Genomic DNA, 18,680 nt, shown 5'->3' on the forward strand with positions numbered 1-18,680 from the left:
AACAACCAGGCCACTTGAAACACAAGGATAAAAACCATACAGTTAAGATGGGTAACCAAGTTTGACATTGCCCATTGGGGGAATCTATTCCCAGCAGTCAGAAACTCAGAATACCAAGTCATGTTGTTCAGGCGGCAGAGAAATAGCTGGGAAGTAGGAAAGGGTTCTGAGGGATGTACGAACTTTTTCCAATACTGAATAACTACTGTTAGTTATATATGTATCATCATGAATTGTGCCTCCTTGCCATGTGGCAGACATGGTAGACATGAGTGGATACATGTTAAGAGGGAAACTCATATCTTGTTGGTCAAATTTTAACATGAAATGAGCAGGGACAATAGTTAGAAGTGAGTTCAAATTTTCATGAACTTAAGAAATGCCCTTTTGTAATAATGGATTCTAGTTTTTTTTTTTTTGTAATTTTGTCACTTTGGACCCACTCTTGAGGACTTCCCTTCTTGTTTGGACCTGAAACTTGACCAGTGATGGGATTTGGTCCTCTATCACATGGAGCATCCCATATCCACCATGTGGGGATGATGACATATATTTATTGTCATTAACAACATGACATGTAGTCAAACCCAAAGTTTGGCATGAAAAATTGGAATACTTCCTTCAGAGGCGGGTGGCTTTTGCATGGAACAGCAGTTACTAATCAATGTTTGAAGCTGGGAAATTAGTCTCTTTTTCCCCTTTTTATATGCTTATTGCTAATAACGTGGCTGTTTTTTATCTTTTTTTTTTTGACAGACCACTTTAACTGCCTTGGGAGAGATGTTCCAAGCTGCACGCAGCATCATGAGCTGGCTCGGTGACTGTGCAAAGGTGTGTGTTGCACTTATTTTACGATATATCTTTTTGTTTTGCTGCAAAAGTACATTAGACAACATGCGGTCCATGGATGACCCAAGTGCTTCTACCTAATAAGATGAAATTTGACCACCTGATAGTTTTACTTCTTCTAATGTGTAAATTGGGTGGTTATGCCAATGATTCCTCGCTTCAATGGTTGCTGATTTGTCTGCATGTAAGAGGTGCTGAGATCCAATTTTTGTTGGAGGTTTAAGATTTCGAAGTATGACCATTGGGTTGAAACCCCAACACTGGAGGCCTGAACCATGGTTACGCCAGCTATGGTTTTTGAAGCTCTTACACCTTTTGTTTCCTTGTCATAAGAATTGAGTGCCTCGTTAAAAAGTCTTTATGTCAAATGACCAATAAAAGAAAGTTTGACCTAAGAAGGTCTCTTTAAATTGATCCCATTCCGTTGGCATACTTGATTGTTGTATGAATTATGAGTCATTGGGAGAAGGAACATTTTCTTTGGGTCAGCAAAAAGAACTTTGTTGACAAAAAAGGAAGAATAAGATACAGATTGGTGTAGACAGCTTGGAGGTAACCTGAGTCCTTAATGAATGTGAAGCAAACTTGCAAAAACCAAATGAACAGAAGAACTACACAGTCACACCTAGCGTTTGTAAGCAAAATGAATTTCAGATTTCACGCAGGAGGCTATTGCTTGGTGCAATGGTGAAAGCTCGGGCAGCCAGTGTGAAGATGTATGTTCAATTTTGAGGGCATCCACTGTGTGTAAAAAAGCTGAGTTTGGGACCAATTCCAGTCCAGCCCTCCCATAACCTGCAAAAACAAGACTTCTACTGGGTTACAACCCTTCTTTTAACAGAGCTTACATAAGCAAGCATAGTTAGGATATTCCATACTTCAGAATATGAAATCAATCATACCTTCAATTTGAGTAAATCATTCTCTGATCTTCTGGCAGAATATTTCCATCTGTCATAAATTACAATGAGTATATCAACTTGTTATACTCCTGACTATGAGACCAAAGATACGGATATCTTGGCAGCATTCTGAGTAAACTCCTCAACCTGGAGTTCCACCTGAGAAAGTGGGGGCAGCGGTAGCTGCTGAATCTTCTTGTTCATTACCAGCTAAAGCTAAAGTTCCATTAAAGAATGTTTCCATGGGGTAGAATCTCTTCAGGGAATATAAGGTTTTCAGAGGCTGATCTTGAGCCACCATCCCAGCACGAATACCTTTGTTTAAGAGAATATTTTTGGTGTAGAAAGTCTCAAATGCAGGATCTTCTGTTGCACGGATTTCCTGGGATTTTACTGATTATATACTTTTTACCCATCTACTAAACTATAGACTATAGGGGTATATATCTAGATACCCTGACGGATAAATATGTATCTTGATCATGACTATGAATGATTATGTATGCCGACCCGTATATATGAAAGAGTATACAATAAGAATGTATTTGGAGACTCAAATACCATGACAGGGTCTGATGCTGAACTGATTAGTTGAATTTTTTGTGAAAGATTCCTGTGAAAGGTTTCATTTACACCTAATTCATGTCAAGTAGACCTTCTTGTTGTGAGTTCTTAATTTATAAATTTAGGGAAGGACTTATGTACCATAAGCAGAGACTAAAGCAAGTGTTGGATTTAAAGCTGGTGTTAAAGATTACAAATTGACTTATTATACATATCTTGGCAGCATTCTGAGTAACTCCTCAACCTGGAGTTCCTCATGTGGAAGCGGGAGCAGCGGTAGCTGCTGAATTTTCTACTGGTACATGGACAACTGTGTTGACAACCGTCCACTTCATTGTAGCCCTTTTGTTTTTCTGGATGAGTGTGTGTGTGTGTGAAGGTACTTCTCCATAGCTATTTCCCTCGAATAATTTTCCGAAACTGCCGCTTACTATTGCTCATCACCATTCCATAATCTCCCCCAGCAGTATAGTTCGTTATCATTTTAGAGTCCAGTTTCGACAACTTCCCTAGGAATATCAACTGGCTGGATCTCTGCTGGTTCATAACATCAGGTTTATTTCCATTGGGAATGACCCACTCATGACCAATATGTGCTTCGCCCATGTTTTGATTTCCCCTTGATCATTCTCTCCCTCCCCCTCTCTCTCTCTCTTTCTCTAGACATTCTTTTAAATCCCTGAATTTTCCTCCAACTGTTGCCAAGCCTTTCTATAGTCAAATTGTGCCCATAGACAGAATTCTCTTTGAAGGACTTCCAGAATAATTGCATGCCGTGTCAACAGAATCCCTGACTAAATGCAGTAAGGCCTTTCTAACCAGGATATTGCTTTGTATCTGTTACTCTTCAACATTTTAACCTTCACTGATGAACCCACAAATGTGCTAAGGTTCTTCCAACCAAGGATACCACTGTGTACCTGTTACCCCTTTTCAAGATTTCTAACTACACTGACAAACCGAGTTAATGCAGCAAGTCTTTTCTAACCAGGATTCCACGGTGTGCCCCTTGCCTCTTTTCAGATTTCTATTCTACCATCACTGAAAAACCCACTAAACACCTTCCAGTCGAATTACCTTCCGCTCTATCGCTAAAGACCACCCAACTACTTGAAATTGGACAAAGAAACTAAGTCATTGCTCCATGGTTCAGCTATGTTAATTTAGGAATCAAGCCATACTCACCATAGAGGGAGACTTTGTATTTATATAGAACCAATGAAAGATACACGTGATCACTCTAGGTTTGGAAACTCTAGAGTAATGTAAGGTAATACAATATGCACTATGATTATACAAGGTTATGGGATAATTGATAGTGGTGCACAATATTTCTTGTGCCGAGATAGGAAGGTGTGATCGCAGAGATTGCGTGCACTTGGCTGGCCAATACATTCGGCTGATACACCCCCTCAAGGGGAAGATTTGAAACTTCGACTCTTCAACTTGTCTCGAAGAAAATTGGATTGAGAGGACAACCCTTTGGTAAAGATGTTGGCTAGCTGGTCTTTGGTAGAGATGAAATGAACAATGATTTCTTTCTTGGCAACCTTGTCCTGAATAAAGTGGAAGTCGATTTCCACGTGTTTGGTGCGGGCATGGAAAACCGGATTTGCAGATAAGTAGGTGGCACCAATGTTGTCACACCAGAAAATGGAAGTGTGAGGAACATCAATGCCAAGCTTTGTGAGGAGGGAACGTAACCAAGTAATCTCAACATGTGCATCAGCAAGGGCATTATATTCAGTCTCAGTGGAGGAACAAGCCACGGTCCGTTGTTTTTTGGAATTCTAGGAGATGAGGTTGGGGCTAAGAATAACGGCATAACCCCTTATAGATTTTCTGTCATCACTGATTCCAGCCTAGTCAACATCATTGAAAGCTTGGAGAGTTATGTTTGCCGATTTCCGAATGGAGACCATGGCTTTGTGTAACCTTGAGATATCTCAAAATCTGCTTTACGAGGGCCCAGTGAGCATCAGTGGGAGCATGCATAAATTGGCACGCTATATTGACAGAGTAAGCAACATCAGGGCGAGTCAGAGTCACATACTGGATGGATCGGCCAATGGCTCACCCTCTGAAGCTGATGGTTTTGTAGTAGTAGCCATGGGGTGAGAACAAGCTTCCAATCTGTCATACCTACCCGATGGATTAGGTCGGAGATGTAATGAGATTGAGATAAAAGCACTCCATTAGGTTGGTTAATGGCCTCAATATCAAGAAAGAAGCTATGAGGATCCAAGTCCTTGTTTGCAAAGGAGACAGCCAGCTGTTGAAGGAGAGAGGTGATGTGCCCATCATCACTACTAGTGACCAAAATGGCGTCAACATATACAAGTACATAGATGGTGCCTGCCCCTTGAGTGAAGATGACCAGGGATGGGTCCGTCTGAAAGGCCCGAAAACCAGAGGCCAATAGAAATTGGGAGAGCCTATGAAACCACGCCCTGGGTGCTTGTTTTAAACCATACGTAGATTTGTGGAGCTTGCAAACATGACATGGTTTAGATTGATCCTCAATGCTAGGGGGTTGAGACATATACACTTCTTCATTGAGAATGCCATGGAGGAAGGCATTGTGCACGTCCAATTGGCGGATGGACCAGCCCTTAGAAATTGCATAGGATAGCAGGGTTCGAATGGTGGTGGGTTTGACCACTGGACTGAAAGTCTCACTGTAATCTAAACCATGTTGCTGATTGAACCCTTTAGCAACCAGCCTTGCTTTGTAACGTTCCAGTGTACCTTCTGCCTTGTGTTTGATTCTGTAAATCCACTTGTAGCCCACAAGGTTCATGTGAGGTTTGGATGGAACCAGGGACCAGGTTTTATTTTGTAACAAGGCATAGAACTCTTCCGCCATTGTAGTACGTCATTCTGGTATCTTGTTTGCTTGGGAGAAGCAGGTGGGTTCAGTGGTAATGGGTGTAGAGGGCTGGGTGTGGGAATGAAGGGCTTGAGGGGGGGGGATTGTAGATGTCAAGGAGATAATGGGTCTTTAGGGGTGGGGGAGAGGCAGAGAGCTGGTGGAGGGAGGTGATGGGTCGATTTGTGGGGCTGGTGGTGTGGGGGAAGGTGAGGAAGGTAGGGGAGATATTGCGGAAGGAGAGGAGGGAGGAGGTGGGGGATCGGGGGTGTATGGTGGGGGATGGAGAGGGTGGTTGTGAGCCACGCTAATGGGGGCAGCCACATAGGGCAGAGGGAGGGAGGGAGGGAGACAGTGGTGGTCCTAGGATAGTGGTAGATTTGAAGGGAAAAGTGGTCTCATTGAAGCGAACAACCTCTCTGCGCAAGCAGGGGTAAGGCTGCATACGTTATGACCCTCCCCAGACCCTGCAGTGGCGGGAGCCTTGTGCACTGGGTATGCCCTTTTAAAGAAGCGAACATGGCGCGCAATGTAAAGACGATTGGTTGCGATGTCTAGGCAACGATAGCCCATGTGGGAGGGGTTGTATCCTAGGAACACACAAGGGGTGGAACGAAAGTCCATTTTGTGGTTATTGTAGGGACGTAAAAAGGGAAAACAGAGACATCCAAACACCTTGAGAAAGGTGTAGTCAGGTTTGATATGGTGAATCATTTGGAAGGGGGGGAACGTTCTGGGTCACCTTGGAAGATAAACGATTGATGAGAAACACTGTAGTGTCAAAGACGTAGTGCCAGTATTTTTGGGGAACCGCACCATGAGCAAGTAGAGTGAGGCCGGTTTCAATGATATGTCGATGACGGCGTTCAACTTTCCCCTGTTGCTCATGAGTGCGAGGGCTAGATAGCTGATGTTGAATGCCAAGGGTAGCAAAGAAACTATGAGGAAGTGATGTGCTGCAGCAAAGGACGAGGTGGCGGCTGTTGAGGGAGTGACAATGCCTGTGGGGCGCGGTGGATGCCGCGGTGGGGGAGTAAGCCCCACGTGAGAGAGATCATCGGCCATGGGTGGAGCTTTGAAAGAAAAAATAAAATAAAATAGAATCTCGGTGGAGTAGAAGTCTCTTGATACCATGTTAGCTTAGGAATGAAGCCATACTCACCATAGAGGGAACCTTTGTATTTATATAGAACGAATGAAAGATACACGAGATCACTCTAGGTTTGGAAACTCTAGAGCAATGTATGGTAATACAATATGCTGTACGATTATGCAAGGTAATAAAATAATTGACAGTGGTGCACAATTTTTCTTGTGCCGAGATAGGAAGGTGTGATCGCAGAGATTGTGCGCTTGGCTGGCTGATATATTCTGCTGATAAGCTAGTAGCTGGATAAAGAAACCAAGTTATTGCTTCAGGCTTCAGCTTTATCTGCACGTAGGAAGCATTTCTCCTTGATAGGAACCTTTCTCCAATTTGAGGTCTTTACAGGATTCACAATTTTTTCCTTTAGCACCTTACTGTCTTTATGTATATGCGCTCCCACTTCTATTCTTGAAATGTAATTATTATTTCTCCAATGATATGTATGTGTAATTGTGTATTTACATAACCATCACAAATCTAGTGGCCATTGGTCTCTTATATTTTGGTAGCCTCGACCGTACTGTAAATATGGACACTGCTGATAAACCCAAGTGTATTGTGTGCTATTTGTTCTTGTGCTGTAGACCTTCCTCTCTACACATTAAGTTGAATCGAAGTCTCATGCACTTTTAAAGATTTATGTGAATTTCCTTAATGCTCCTTTTAATAATTTATCTTTGGGGATTGTATCTAATTCTTTCTTCTCTAGAACTTGACTAATGGCTGAAAACTGGAAATTGAGCAGGTCATTGCGTCAGAAAATCAGCCAGTGAGATGGACGACTCCTCTTGGACTCCCTGTTGTGCAACCTTATCGCAAATTAGGAAGGCATCTTGTAAGTGAACCATGGAATAGGAAGTCCCAAGAGTATCCTTGATGTACTTTTTTTCCCTTGTAACTGGACCGATTTTTGATATCTTTTGATCTTTCTCTGTTGAAAACAAATGCAGATTAAAACTTCCCTTCAGGTTTTGACGTTACAGCGAGAAACAGACAAGGTAATGGTGCTAGAAAATTTATTCCATTTTGGCTCCATTCCCATCCTGAAATCTTTAGCCTTCCAACTTACGCAACTGTTGACCTACCCTCAAAAATCACATGGGTGCTAACCTACTACAAAATATATTAGCAAACTCTTACCATACCTCATGGAAGCTGAAGATATATATGTTCTTTACGCCTCTGTCATAAATTGATGGCTTTTATACTGGCAACTAGCATGTTCTATCTTTTTCTGTAAAGAATATTGATAAACATTGTCAGTCTTTCGGAGTTCATTATTTGAACCTTGATGATTTTAATTGTTGTAGGTCATGGTCAAGCGACAAAGGACAGCTTTCCCACCAAATTTTGTTCATTCCCTTGATGGCTCCCATATGATGATGACTGCACTTGCCTGCAAGAATGCGGGCTTAAACTTTGCAGGTTTGTAGTGTTTCTACATATTTTTTTTCTTCTTTGGACCAATAATAACGTGCATGTGTCTAATACTCTGATGTTATATATTTGGTACTTGAATGTATGTATATATATATATATGATATGTGATATGTGCTCATCTCTGGTTACAGGAGTCCATGATTCATATTGGACACATGCATGTGATGTTGACGAAATGAACAGGATACTCCGAGAAAAGTTTGTTGAACTCTATGAGCAACCGATACTGGAGAATGTAAGTATCCTTTACTTCTGCAATACATTATTACACCTTCGATAGAAAACACACTCTTGGTGGAAAGTCATTAGTCTGCTCATACCAACCTTTAAGCCCATACCAATTTTTCCCATTTGGCGAAACCGGCAGCTCAAATAGCCAAGGTCGGTGAAAAATTGCCTCTTTTAAAGGGAGAAATTGCCGTTCTTATTTATGAAACAGAATAGGTTAGCGCTAGAATGTTTTTCTAGGAACAAATATCTACTCTTAACTCTGAAGATGTGACCCAATCATTTGCTGATTGCAACTAATTTTGTTTTGTTCCATTCTGGATAGTACACATACCCACATAGGTATTTTCTTAGCGATGACAGTTGTTAAATATATGCTACAGTAGACAGGCATAAAGCAATTTATCATTTATATTTCAACTTCATTTGAAAAGAGTGTAATGAGTTTGCTATTTCTCTGGAAAATCCAGAGTTTTCTCCTGTTAATTCGTACTTATGAATGTGACTTTATGATTTCTCTTACATTGCTATGGCTTCTGTCTCTTTCTGTACAGTTGCTGGAGAGCTTTCAGGAGTCCTTCCCCACATTGTCTTTCCCTCCCTTGCCAGAGCGCGGAGACTTTGATCTAAGAGAAGTTCTGGGGTCAACATATTTCTTCAACTGATCTGCAGACAAATTTTCCTTTGATGCTGCATCATGCCTCTGCACCTGTATTTTTTCCAGATGGTGGGTTTGCATTTTCATGGGCTGGCGAAGTGCAACATGAATTTCCCTGAGAAATGGAGCTTGTGCCTCCTACAATTCCATCAAATATGTATACATATATTCATGTAAGTAATTCAGGTGAAGATGTATTCAAGCATTTAGGGAAGCAACTTGTCTATGGTAATAGCCATGCCTCTACTTCTCTGCGGAGCCTACCACTGTAAATTTTGGAGAACTAGAGTAGATGTCTGTGTAGAAAAAAAAGCTTGTCTGGAGCTGTCTAGCCATGGGGATAATGTTGAAGTGGATGGCTAAGAGGGAAGAAGCATGCTTTAGCAATATGTGGATGTGACAGTGGCATTGGCAAGAGTAGATGAATAAACAGTTCCGAAAGCAAGTACATCAATGGCACAAGTTGCCTTTGCCAGAAGTTCATTTAGGTGACACAAGAACTGAATAGTAGAATCTCAGCTATATCAGCAGAGTTGAGGGCCAGCTAGAACAGATAGAAGGGAACTACAGAACCTCTGCACCTGTTTGGAATTTATCAGTGAAACCATGAGAAATATTGCCAAAAAAAAAAAAAAAAAAAAAAATCAAATCTTGGTAAAGTAGCTAAAGCTACTAGGGTTCCTATTGCTTCTGTAAATGTAAGTCGAGACCTGGGTTTTTTGAATGTATCCTACGTGGTCCTAATACTTACATTTTTTACTATTCTTGGTATTTATGGCAATTGCCTCCAATCTTTCAACCTTTTTGGTAAATACAAAAGAAAGAATATTTGTTTCTGTTGGGACTGTTTGCAGTTGAGAATAAATGTTTTGGGTTCTGAATGTTGCATCAGAAATGATATTCATCTCCACTGATATTATTTTAGGGATAAGATCTACAACTGAGATTTTGATCATCTGAGCTTTCCTATTGCCCTAGTTTCTTTGTGTTGGACTTCCAAGCTCTCTTTTGGAGGTCATTTCTACCCCATGTTCGCTTCAATCACTGAATTGGAACAGTGGATTTGGATTGGCACATCAAATTTGGTGGTCTACCTAAAGTATTAGATCCTAGTTGATTTTTCAGCTATTTCAAAGTTCTGTAACCAATGAAAAAAATTAGCCAACTTCCAATGTCTGGCTGGACTTTGGCGCAATGGTGAGATTTATTCATTGCGACCTCTGAGAAGCGGGGCTAAGGTTGCATACATTATGACTCTCCTCAGACCCCGCAGTGGCAGGAGCCTCGTGCACTAGATATGCCCCCTTTTGCTTTTTTGTTTTACACTGCTAAGGAATGGCATGGAAAATGTTCCGCGAGATTTAAAGCGACAGATTTGTGCACACTTTGGTATGAATGAAATGGCTCATTTTTTTTTGATGAGAAGATAAAATATATTAATACTACTGAATAAGCATATACATAGATTTGTAAGAGTGGGCAGATTTGGCCAAATTAACAGCTACTGCTAAACAAAAAGGATCCTCCTTATGAACAAAAGAGACATTAGATCCTATATTGTTTATATACAATAAGTCTTTTAGAAGAGGCCAAGGCCAAGGATTAGCAGTTGGAGATGAAAGAAGATCAGCGATCCGATGATTTGAGCACCACACTTCTTTTATCTTCAATCCTAAACTCATGGAATGGTCGAGACTCAATAAAACCTGCAACAAATAAAATAAATCTACCATCTAGTAAAAAGGTAAATGACCATCCCACAGAAGTTATTCCTGGTGCCTGGTATCTTGCACAAATTAAAATAGGATAATTGAAATGCGGAAGACAAGAAAAAGTAGATAATACAACCTCCTCTTCCTTACCCATAGTTACATAATGGGATGTAACAGGGGGTGAGGATATTTCCAAATCAGCCAACCATGTTTCAGTCAGCTTCAATATCCAAATGGGATCAGATTCTTTTAAACCAATCACAACTTTGTTTCTAGCAGCCCAAATGAAATAACACGTAATAATAAACACCCCAAAAAACCAATTTAAAGAATGCTTATCTAATTTATAATTAAACAAAGTCTCAATGCAGAGATTTTCCAACAAAGAATGCGACAATAATTCCGTTCTTAGCCCCAGTGGACCAATAGCCCAGATGTGTTTAACCCAATCACAAGAAAGGAATAAGTGCCAATAGGATTTGGCACAACTTCTACAGAAAGCACAAGAAGGGTCGATCTGAAGCCATTTGGATAAGATCGCCTTGATTGGAAGACTTCCATTGAAACAGTCACCAGAAAAAAATTTTAAATTTGGGATGAATCTTCATCTTCCAAAAAAATTTCCATCAAGAGGATCGAAATGAATTATGATGGGAAACTATGGAATTTAGAGATTTAGCTACTAGTTTAGTACTAAATATGCTATTTTTGGCTAAAATACATCACTAGCTATCATCAAACGAAGACAAATTGATCCTGTAAATGTGAGAGGAAAAATGCATAGGAATTGATTCATCAAGTAAAACAATATTCCAACCTGAATTAGTTACAAATTTGTCAACCTTATCATCCCTTTTTGCCAGATCTTGTAAAGAAGGAAAGAGACAACCTCGAATCGAGGGTATCCAAGGGTCGGTCCAAAAGAAAGTTAATTTACCATTGCCAATTTTCCTAATCACAATGTTTTGCAGACATAGAGTAATATGAGTAATACTATTCCAAGTCCAAGATCTCCTTTTTTTGCGGGTTCTAGGATAAAAAAAGGAAGAGTTGGGAAAGTATTTGGCTTTATGAGTTCGAGCCCAAAGAGAAGTGGATTCCGAAAGTAATCTCCATCCTAATTTCATCAATAAAACTTTGTTATGATCCTCTACCTTTCTAAAACCCAACCCCCCTTTTGATTTAGGAACACACATTCTATCCCAAGCAACAAATGTAGATTTTTTCTTTTTTCCTGAATTCCCCAACCAGAAATTGAGACATAGAGAATCAATGTTGCGACAGATTTTAAATGGGAAATGAAGGCAGTTCATCAAATATGCAGGAATGGAAGCAAGAACAGATTGGATTAATACCTTACGACCTGCATATGATAAAAAATTAGATTTCCAAAGAGATAGTTTATTTTGCATTCTCACAACCACTTTATCCAACTCCTTAACCTTTAATCTGCCAAAAAGATTAGTTCCCAAATAAATAGCATCTTTAGACATTTCTTTAATACCAATGAGGGAACAAAGTGCAGTTCTTTCCAAAGATGGAACATTCCTACTAAAATGAATACCACTCTTAGAAAGGTTTATGTCTTGTCCCGACAAATCCGAGAACAGATCTAAAATAGCCTTAATGGATAACAAATCATCTTGAGAAGCCGGACAGAAAATGAAGATATCATCCGCAAACAGGAGATGGGAAATTTTGGGAGCGGTTGTGGCCACTTTAATGCTCCTAAATAAATTCAAACCCCGATGAACAGAAAACAGTCTGGAGAGGACCTCCATGGCCACAATGAATAAATAAAGGCTGAGGGAGCAACCCTATAGAATGCCCCTCGAGGGCTTAAAAAAATCGAAAGGACTCCCGTCTAATTTGATAGAAATAGAAGTTGTGGAGCTTAAAGATAAAATCAAATTGCACCACTTCTCCTCAAACCCCAGAAATCTAAACAGAGAGACATTCAGATTCCATTCAATTCTATCATAAGTTTTTGACATATCAATCTTAATGGCAACATATCCTATCTTACCTCTGGTATGGTCAAGAAAATGAAAGATTTTTTGTGCCACAATAATATTATCAGTAACATGTCTTCCCGGAATAAAAACCGACTGAAAAGGGGAAATAAAAGATTTAAAAAAATTCTTCAGCCTATTAGCAATTAGTTTGGATAAAATTTTATAAACCAAATTGCAAAGACTGATGGGTCTGAAATTCCCAACCCGAATAACAGAGTCCTTAGGAATAAGACATATTAGAGTACGATTAACCCCTTGAGGAATAAGGGTATCATCAAAGAACTTAAAGAAAAAAGAGAGCAAATCTGGGCTTACCAAGTTCCAAAACTTTTGGAAGAAACAAGCTTGAAACCCATCTATATCTAGAGCTTTGAGAGGACCAAAGAAAACTACAATCTTCTTAATTTTTTCCAATGAAGGAGGAGAGCAAATTAATGCCGCATCCACCAAGGAGAGGACCTGAGGAAATAGACTATCCACAAAACCTGCATCCCGAGGATTCGATGTAGCAAAAACTTCTTTAAGATGAGAAGCAAAAATATGAGCCATAGCCTTAGGATCATCAATTCTATGACTCTCCTCATCCCAAATAAAATCAATCCTTTTCCTCAAATTGGATTTTGCCACCAAATGGTACAATTTGGTATTTCAATCACCGTCTCTAATGTACATATGTTTGGAATTCTGTAACCAAAAGGCTTCTTCCGCATCAAATATTCATTTCAACTGGCCTTGAATCTTATCCAACATAACTTGGTCCGGTACAGTCTTATCAGAACAAAAAAGATAATTGTCAAACATTTGATTCTTGAGGTAATTAATATGCCCAAACACATCTCTGTTCCAAGATTTCAAATGATTTGAAAAAGAGGCCAGTTTCTCAGCAATTGGATCCCAAGAAAAAGAATTTGAACAGGACATACAGAACGAAGAGAATTCAGGGTGATAGATCCAAGCTTCTTCAAAATGAAGAACTTTTTTGTAACTGGGGTGAGACCCAGAGGTTGAGAGGAGCAAAAGGTTATGATCAGATCCAACTGGGGATAATTTAGAAACATAAGCAACAGGAAAAGAAGAGAACCATTGAGGGGAAGCCAAAACCCTATCAAGACATTCTTTGATAAGTCTAGGAGGTTTTTGTTTATTTGTCCAAGTGAAGCGAGATCCTCAAAAACCCACATCCTTAAGAGAAAAAGATTGAATAACATCTTTAAGTTTTTGGGTGACAGAGGATGATTGAAAAGGAGACCCTCCAATTTTCTCAGAGTGAAAGCACCTCATTAAAATATCCAATAATACAAAACGTACAATCCAGAGATGATACAAAATCAAATAAATCCAACCAGCATTGACTCCTAGCAGCTTGATGTGGTGGTGCGTACAAGCAGACTAACCAAAAGGTATTGCAACCTTTCTCCTTAATTTTGATTCCAATAAAGTTACTAGAGAGAAATGAATCCAAAATAAGGATGACTGGTTTAGTAAGGATCCATAACCCACACTTCCCTCCTCTTGAACCAGGGATCTTTATCACCTCCAGTTGGCTGCCCGGCCCAGTTCCCCAGTTCCTCTAACAAAGGGGGGCTGAAATGACCTCTCTACCCATGCCCAAACACTCTGGCCGAGTGGGGTCCACCATCCCCCTATTAGAGGAACTGGGGAACTGGGCCGGTCAGCAAATTGGAGGAGATAATTTTCCCTTGAACCAGTACTATTAATATAACAAACAAATTTGTAATCAGATATAGGGGGTTTAAGTTTTAAACAAGCATGATCCACATACTTAGTTTCACAAAGGAAAATAATATCAGGATGAAATTTATTTATATGAAAGGATAAACATCTTTTTGTAAGTATATTATTAAAGCTTCTAGTATTCCTGGAAAGGATAAACATTATGATAAAAGACAAGGAATAAAAGAAAAGGACAGAACACCTACAAAATTGATAACCTCTTTGAGGATGAAAAGACCGACGCAACACACGATTATTAAGTTCCAAAATGTAGATAGATAAGCTAAGCAGGATAATAAAATACAGAAAAATAGTTAAAGAATTGCAGGTACTGAGTAAAGGAGAATACCGGGTTAAGTGTTTGTGTCTCCACCAATGTCCCAGGTACAGAGCCAAGAGAGATGCTATCGTTAGAGGGTAAATCTGAACAACCAAGATTGGAACCTCCAGAAAGCTCACTGATCAATTCTTTAACCAGAGAGATGAAAGAAGTAGGGTCATTCGAAGAAGCAATAGAATGTTCAAGAATGGCTTTGAAAGCCGAGAATTCAAAAGCAAGAGATGGAGAAATGAAAGGAGTCAACATTTTTCTTTTTTTTTTTTTGGGATTAGAAAACCCAAAAGGATTCCCCACAAAACCCCTTTTGTTTGGTTCAGGAAATACAGGATCCGAAGCAACCCCAAAGGAAGGGTCGAAATCCAATGGATACAAATCACAGGTGAACCAGAAAAGCTCGATCCCCTCGAGGTAACAGAATTCCCGTGGTCAAGAGACTCATCTTCAACAATATTCAAAGAATCCGATTGTGGATCCAATAATAAGGAAGAAATAAATGCATCATTACTGGGAGAAAAGCTTGAGAAAATGGAACTTGAAATCGAATTATTAGCAGCAAGGTTCAGAGCAGGGAAATTAAACTTCTCAGAGGGATTATCAGCAACATCCAAATTAAGATTCACATCAACCGAATCATTGATAGTCTCAGGCTCCGAGAGTAAAACCACAGGCGAACTGCATATGGAAATTTCAGTTTCACAGTGACCCAGCACAGAAGTATCAACCCCAAGATTTGTAAAGGAAGGGAGTGCAGGTTCAGAGACAAGGGAAGTAGCCCTAACAACCTCATCCATGATCATCTGGGTTTCTGCTGTCACACCAGTGAAGTTAACACAAAGAGGTGGCGTCAAGGCTTGCTCAAAAAAACTAATAAACGGGGTTCTACTAGACGACCCAGGCCCTAATGATGTGGGGCAAAAATTCTCTTCATGACAGAGACGTCAAACTTTCCACAAATTTTAAATGCCTCACAGTTTAGAAAAACAGGCCACCAATCCCCCCTATTGTTACGAATCTTGGAATGAGTACAAACAGGCCTTCTCCATTTAAACCGAATTTTAATACGAGCAACATTAGAAGGTAAACCCAACTCAGAAGTATTAAGAAACAAGTCCTAAACTTTACCAACACAGGAAACTGCTTGCTTAATTGTATCAAAAGAATAAGCTTCCACGGGGATGGAACTAACCTGACCCAAAGAGGCACAATTTCACGTTCAAAGCTAAACAACTCATCGTCCAATGAATGAGTAACAAGATTGATCAGAGCCTTTCCACACCACCAGGGGCATAAAGCTTGAAGTCTCTCCCGAGCAGCAGCCGATTCCATCTCAACCATAAAAAATTCGCATTTTCAAGCCAAGTGATAGAGATGACCCCAAGAGGTTCCCAAATTACAGAGAAATGGTTACAGAAAATATCTTTTGTTGGCTTAGGAAAACCCACAGTAAAGCCAAACAACATCGAGTTGTCCCTGTTGACAATCTTGGTTAAAGCACTTCCAGAGACTGCAGGGCTTAGTGGAGCTGAGACCGAGCTATTCACCAAATTCTCCCTCCCAATGGTAGCTAGGCAGAAGCGAGAGGGAACCTCCCTCAGGCCAGCCAGACCCAGAACCAGCAGAACGGTGGCCTTGATACTGCCGACTAGGTTTAGGACCAGGAGGCCCAAGTGGGGAAGCCCGACGGGACATAGAAGAACACCAAAAGGAAAGAGATGAACAACAAAAAACCAGAAAGATAGGCGGAATCCCAAAACCCTACTTGTAGGATTAAGCACCGACCAAAGTAAAGAGCAGGCTAAGAACTTCAAATGCAAGAGAGATGGCCCCTAAGAGTCGTGACCATCAATCAAGCAGAAATAAAAAACAAGAACCAGAAAAACCAGTAATCAAAACAGGAACAAAACAAAGAACAGATGAAGCAAAAATAAAAAGAGGAGAAAGAAATGTCAGTCGAAGAGCCAAACATGAAAGCAAAAGGTTCCTCCTCGGCATCAAAACTTGCACTGTACCTGTCACACCGTAGAGCCACTCACTTATCTGGGTAGGTGAAACGGTATTAAGAGGGTCAGAGTGAAGATAGAATGGAAGGATGTGTAGGTTGGAAACTAAATCTAATGGATCACTATCACCATCTTACAAGATCTTGTTTGCTTGACTCGGTTCTCATAATATCTGAATCCATATATGTTAGATATCAAAAGCTATCAGGATTTACACCCGATACCCGATTATTCGAATGAAAGAAATGGCTCTTAACTCTATGTACTTGGGTACACCAATGATTATTGGTAAGTTCCAAGAAAAGACATCTATCAAGGATTGTTGATAGTGTCCAGAGTAAATTGGCCTATTAGAAAATGCCGTTGCCTTCACAAGCAGGTAGATTACTCCTAATCAAATCTTTTATGAATTCCATTTCCACTTATAATGTCTTTGTTTTCTTTCCTACTAGTATTTGGGCTATGCTTGATAGATCTAATGCTCACATTTAGAGAGGAGAAATAGATTTTAAAAGGAAACCTTAGCTAATTTCATGGAAGAAAGCTTGTAAATCAAAGTGAGTAGGAGGATTGGCCTTCATATTAATATCTATTCACAATGAGGCATTGCTAACTTAGGATGGAAACTTGTTTCAAACCCAGTAGGGGTGCTAAGGAAAAATATTTCCCTTCTAGTAGCATTTTGGCCGCAAATTTCAAACCCAAGAGAGGGTGGTGGGTTTGGGACAATATCAATCATATTATCCCAATCTTAAGGAATTTAGTGTGCTGAAAAGTAGGTACAGGAAGTTTAATTAACATTTGGAAGACACAAGGGGTACTGCATTTCCTTCTTAGTATATACATAGGGGCTGTGGTTACTAATAGTCTCCTATATTTAATAGTGTATCTAATCTCATGATGGGGCGAAGTTGGAATGGTCCTTTAGGCTCTATATTGTAACATTTCTGTGTTTTTTGAGTGTTTCTAGGTTCGACACAGTTTTATGTGTTTTTTGAGCATTTTTGGGCCCTGAAATACTGTATTGTAACACTAAAAAAAAAAAAACTTTTCTGTAATTAAGAAGAAACAGAAATCTGTATGGGTTGCACTTAACAGAATCATTTTTGTTGTTTACCAAAATTACGTAAAATACAACCTACACCATAATTAAACCCATTTGGATTTCAATAACACATTATGTAATACCCAAATAAAACTATTTAATCTAGAAACACAAGAAGAAACAACATCAACACTTCCATGATGGTTCATAAACCCTAAATCCAAGTAAGACAACGACACAAACGGTTAAAACATCCTAAATCCAAGTAAACCATTGTTTTCTTGTATGTGTTATTCATACATTGGGACGAGTAAAGAGGTTGCAGGAGAGTCCTTCACGGAGGAGCAGAGTCGAAGCTAGGTGAGGTCGAGTTGCAGGTCGATCGGTGTTCTTGTGAAGATGAGAGGCATCCTTGTGAGATTTTAGAAAACACTAGAATCAATTTTTTAGAACGTTACCATACAGAACCTTAATCAACTCTACTTTCTCTTATGACATTGGCTCTGAATTTCTAGTTTTATCCCTTATAGAAACTTGTCATGATGATTTCTTATTTTGTCCGAGGTCTAGGAAAGAGGTCCTTATTACTATTACTAGGATAATAGTAAACTCTCTCTCCGCTTTATCATATGCACTTACCCAAAATTCTATTATTCAGGGAAATGGGCATCTCAAAGAGCGTGTTCCACCTCCCATAAGAAATTTATGGACTACTCCATGGAAAGGAGACAATCACCCAAAATTCTCTAAATAATGGTGTTGCAATAAAGGATAGGATCAAAGCTTTTTTGTCTATTGAAGATTTCTGCTGTTTCTGTAGAAAAAGAAAAGAGAAACAGACGCACATATTTTCCTATTGTGTCCCTTCTCTAAAAGAATTTGGGTAGTTGTATAGTTAGGTTTGAGCTCATAGAACCTCAAGGTTCCTCAATACTCACTCTACTTTTTGATATACTGATACAACCTGAAATTCCAAAACCTACTTCTTTAGTTCTATCTATCTTTGCGATTACTTGTTATTTCTTATGGCTTGCTAGGAATTAGTATATTTTTTTCACAAAAAACCCCAAATCCTGATGCTTTCCTCAAAAATATCAATAGATGTGTGGCTAAGCTGAACCTATTACAAAGTATGTCAAAAGAAATGCATGAGAGTTTTGACTCTAGTCCTCTTACC

At 39.6% G+C, this 18,680-nt stretch overlaps 1 protein-coding gene across 2 annotated transcripts in view; it reads left to right on the plus strand.

Moving 5' to 3' along the window:
- Positions 1–9,005, plus strand: part of LOC122642622 (DNA-directed RNA polymerase 1, mitochondrial-like) — a 28,535-nt gene extending 19,530 nt beyond the window's left edge. Inside the window, exons 14-19 of one of the 2 annotated variants that reach the window (XM_043836152.1) lie at positions 757–831; positions 7,077–7,166; positions 7,282–7,329; positions 7,642–7,756; positions 7,903–8,006; positions 8,554–9,005. In XM_043836152.1, the coding sequence (XP_043692087.1) occupies positions 757–831; positions 7,077–7,166; positions 7,282–7,329; positions 7,642–7,756; positions 7,903–8,006; positions 8,554–8,664 (543 nt within the window). In that variant the 3' untranslated portion in view covers positions 8,665–9,005. Of the gene's footprint in view, positions 1–257; positions 351–756; positions 832–7,076; positions 7,167–7,281; positions 7,330–7,641; positions 7,757–7,902; positions 8,007–8,553 lie in introns of those variants that run through there. The other variant, XM_043836153.1, reaches the window with a different exon arrangement.
- Positions 9,006–18,680: the final 9,675 nt, after the last annotated feature.

The sequence above is a fragment of the Telopea speciosissima genome, chromosome 10, assembly GCF_018873765.1.
Source record: "Telopea speciosissima isolate NSW1024214 ecotype Mountain lineage chromosome 10, Tspe_v1, whole genome shotgun sequence".
NCBI classification, from domain to species: Eukaryota; Viridiplantae; Streptophyta; class Magnoliopsida; order Proteales; family Proteaceae; genus Telopea; species Telopea speciosissima.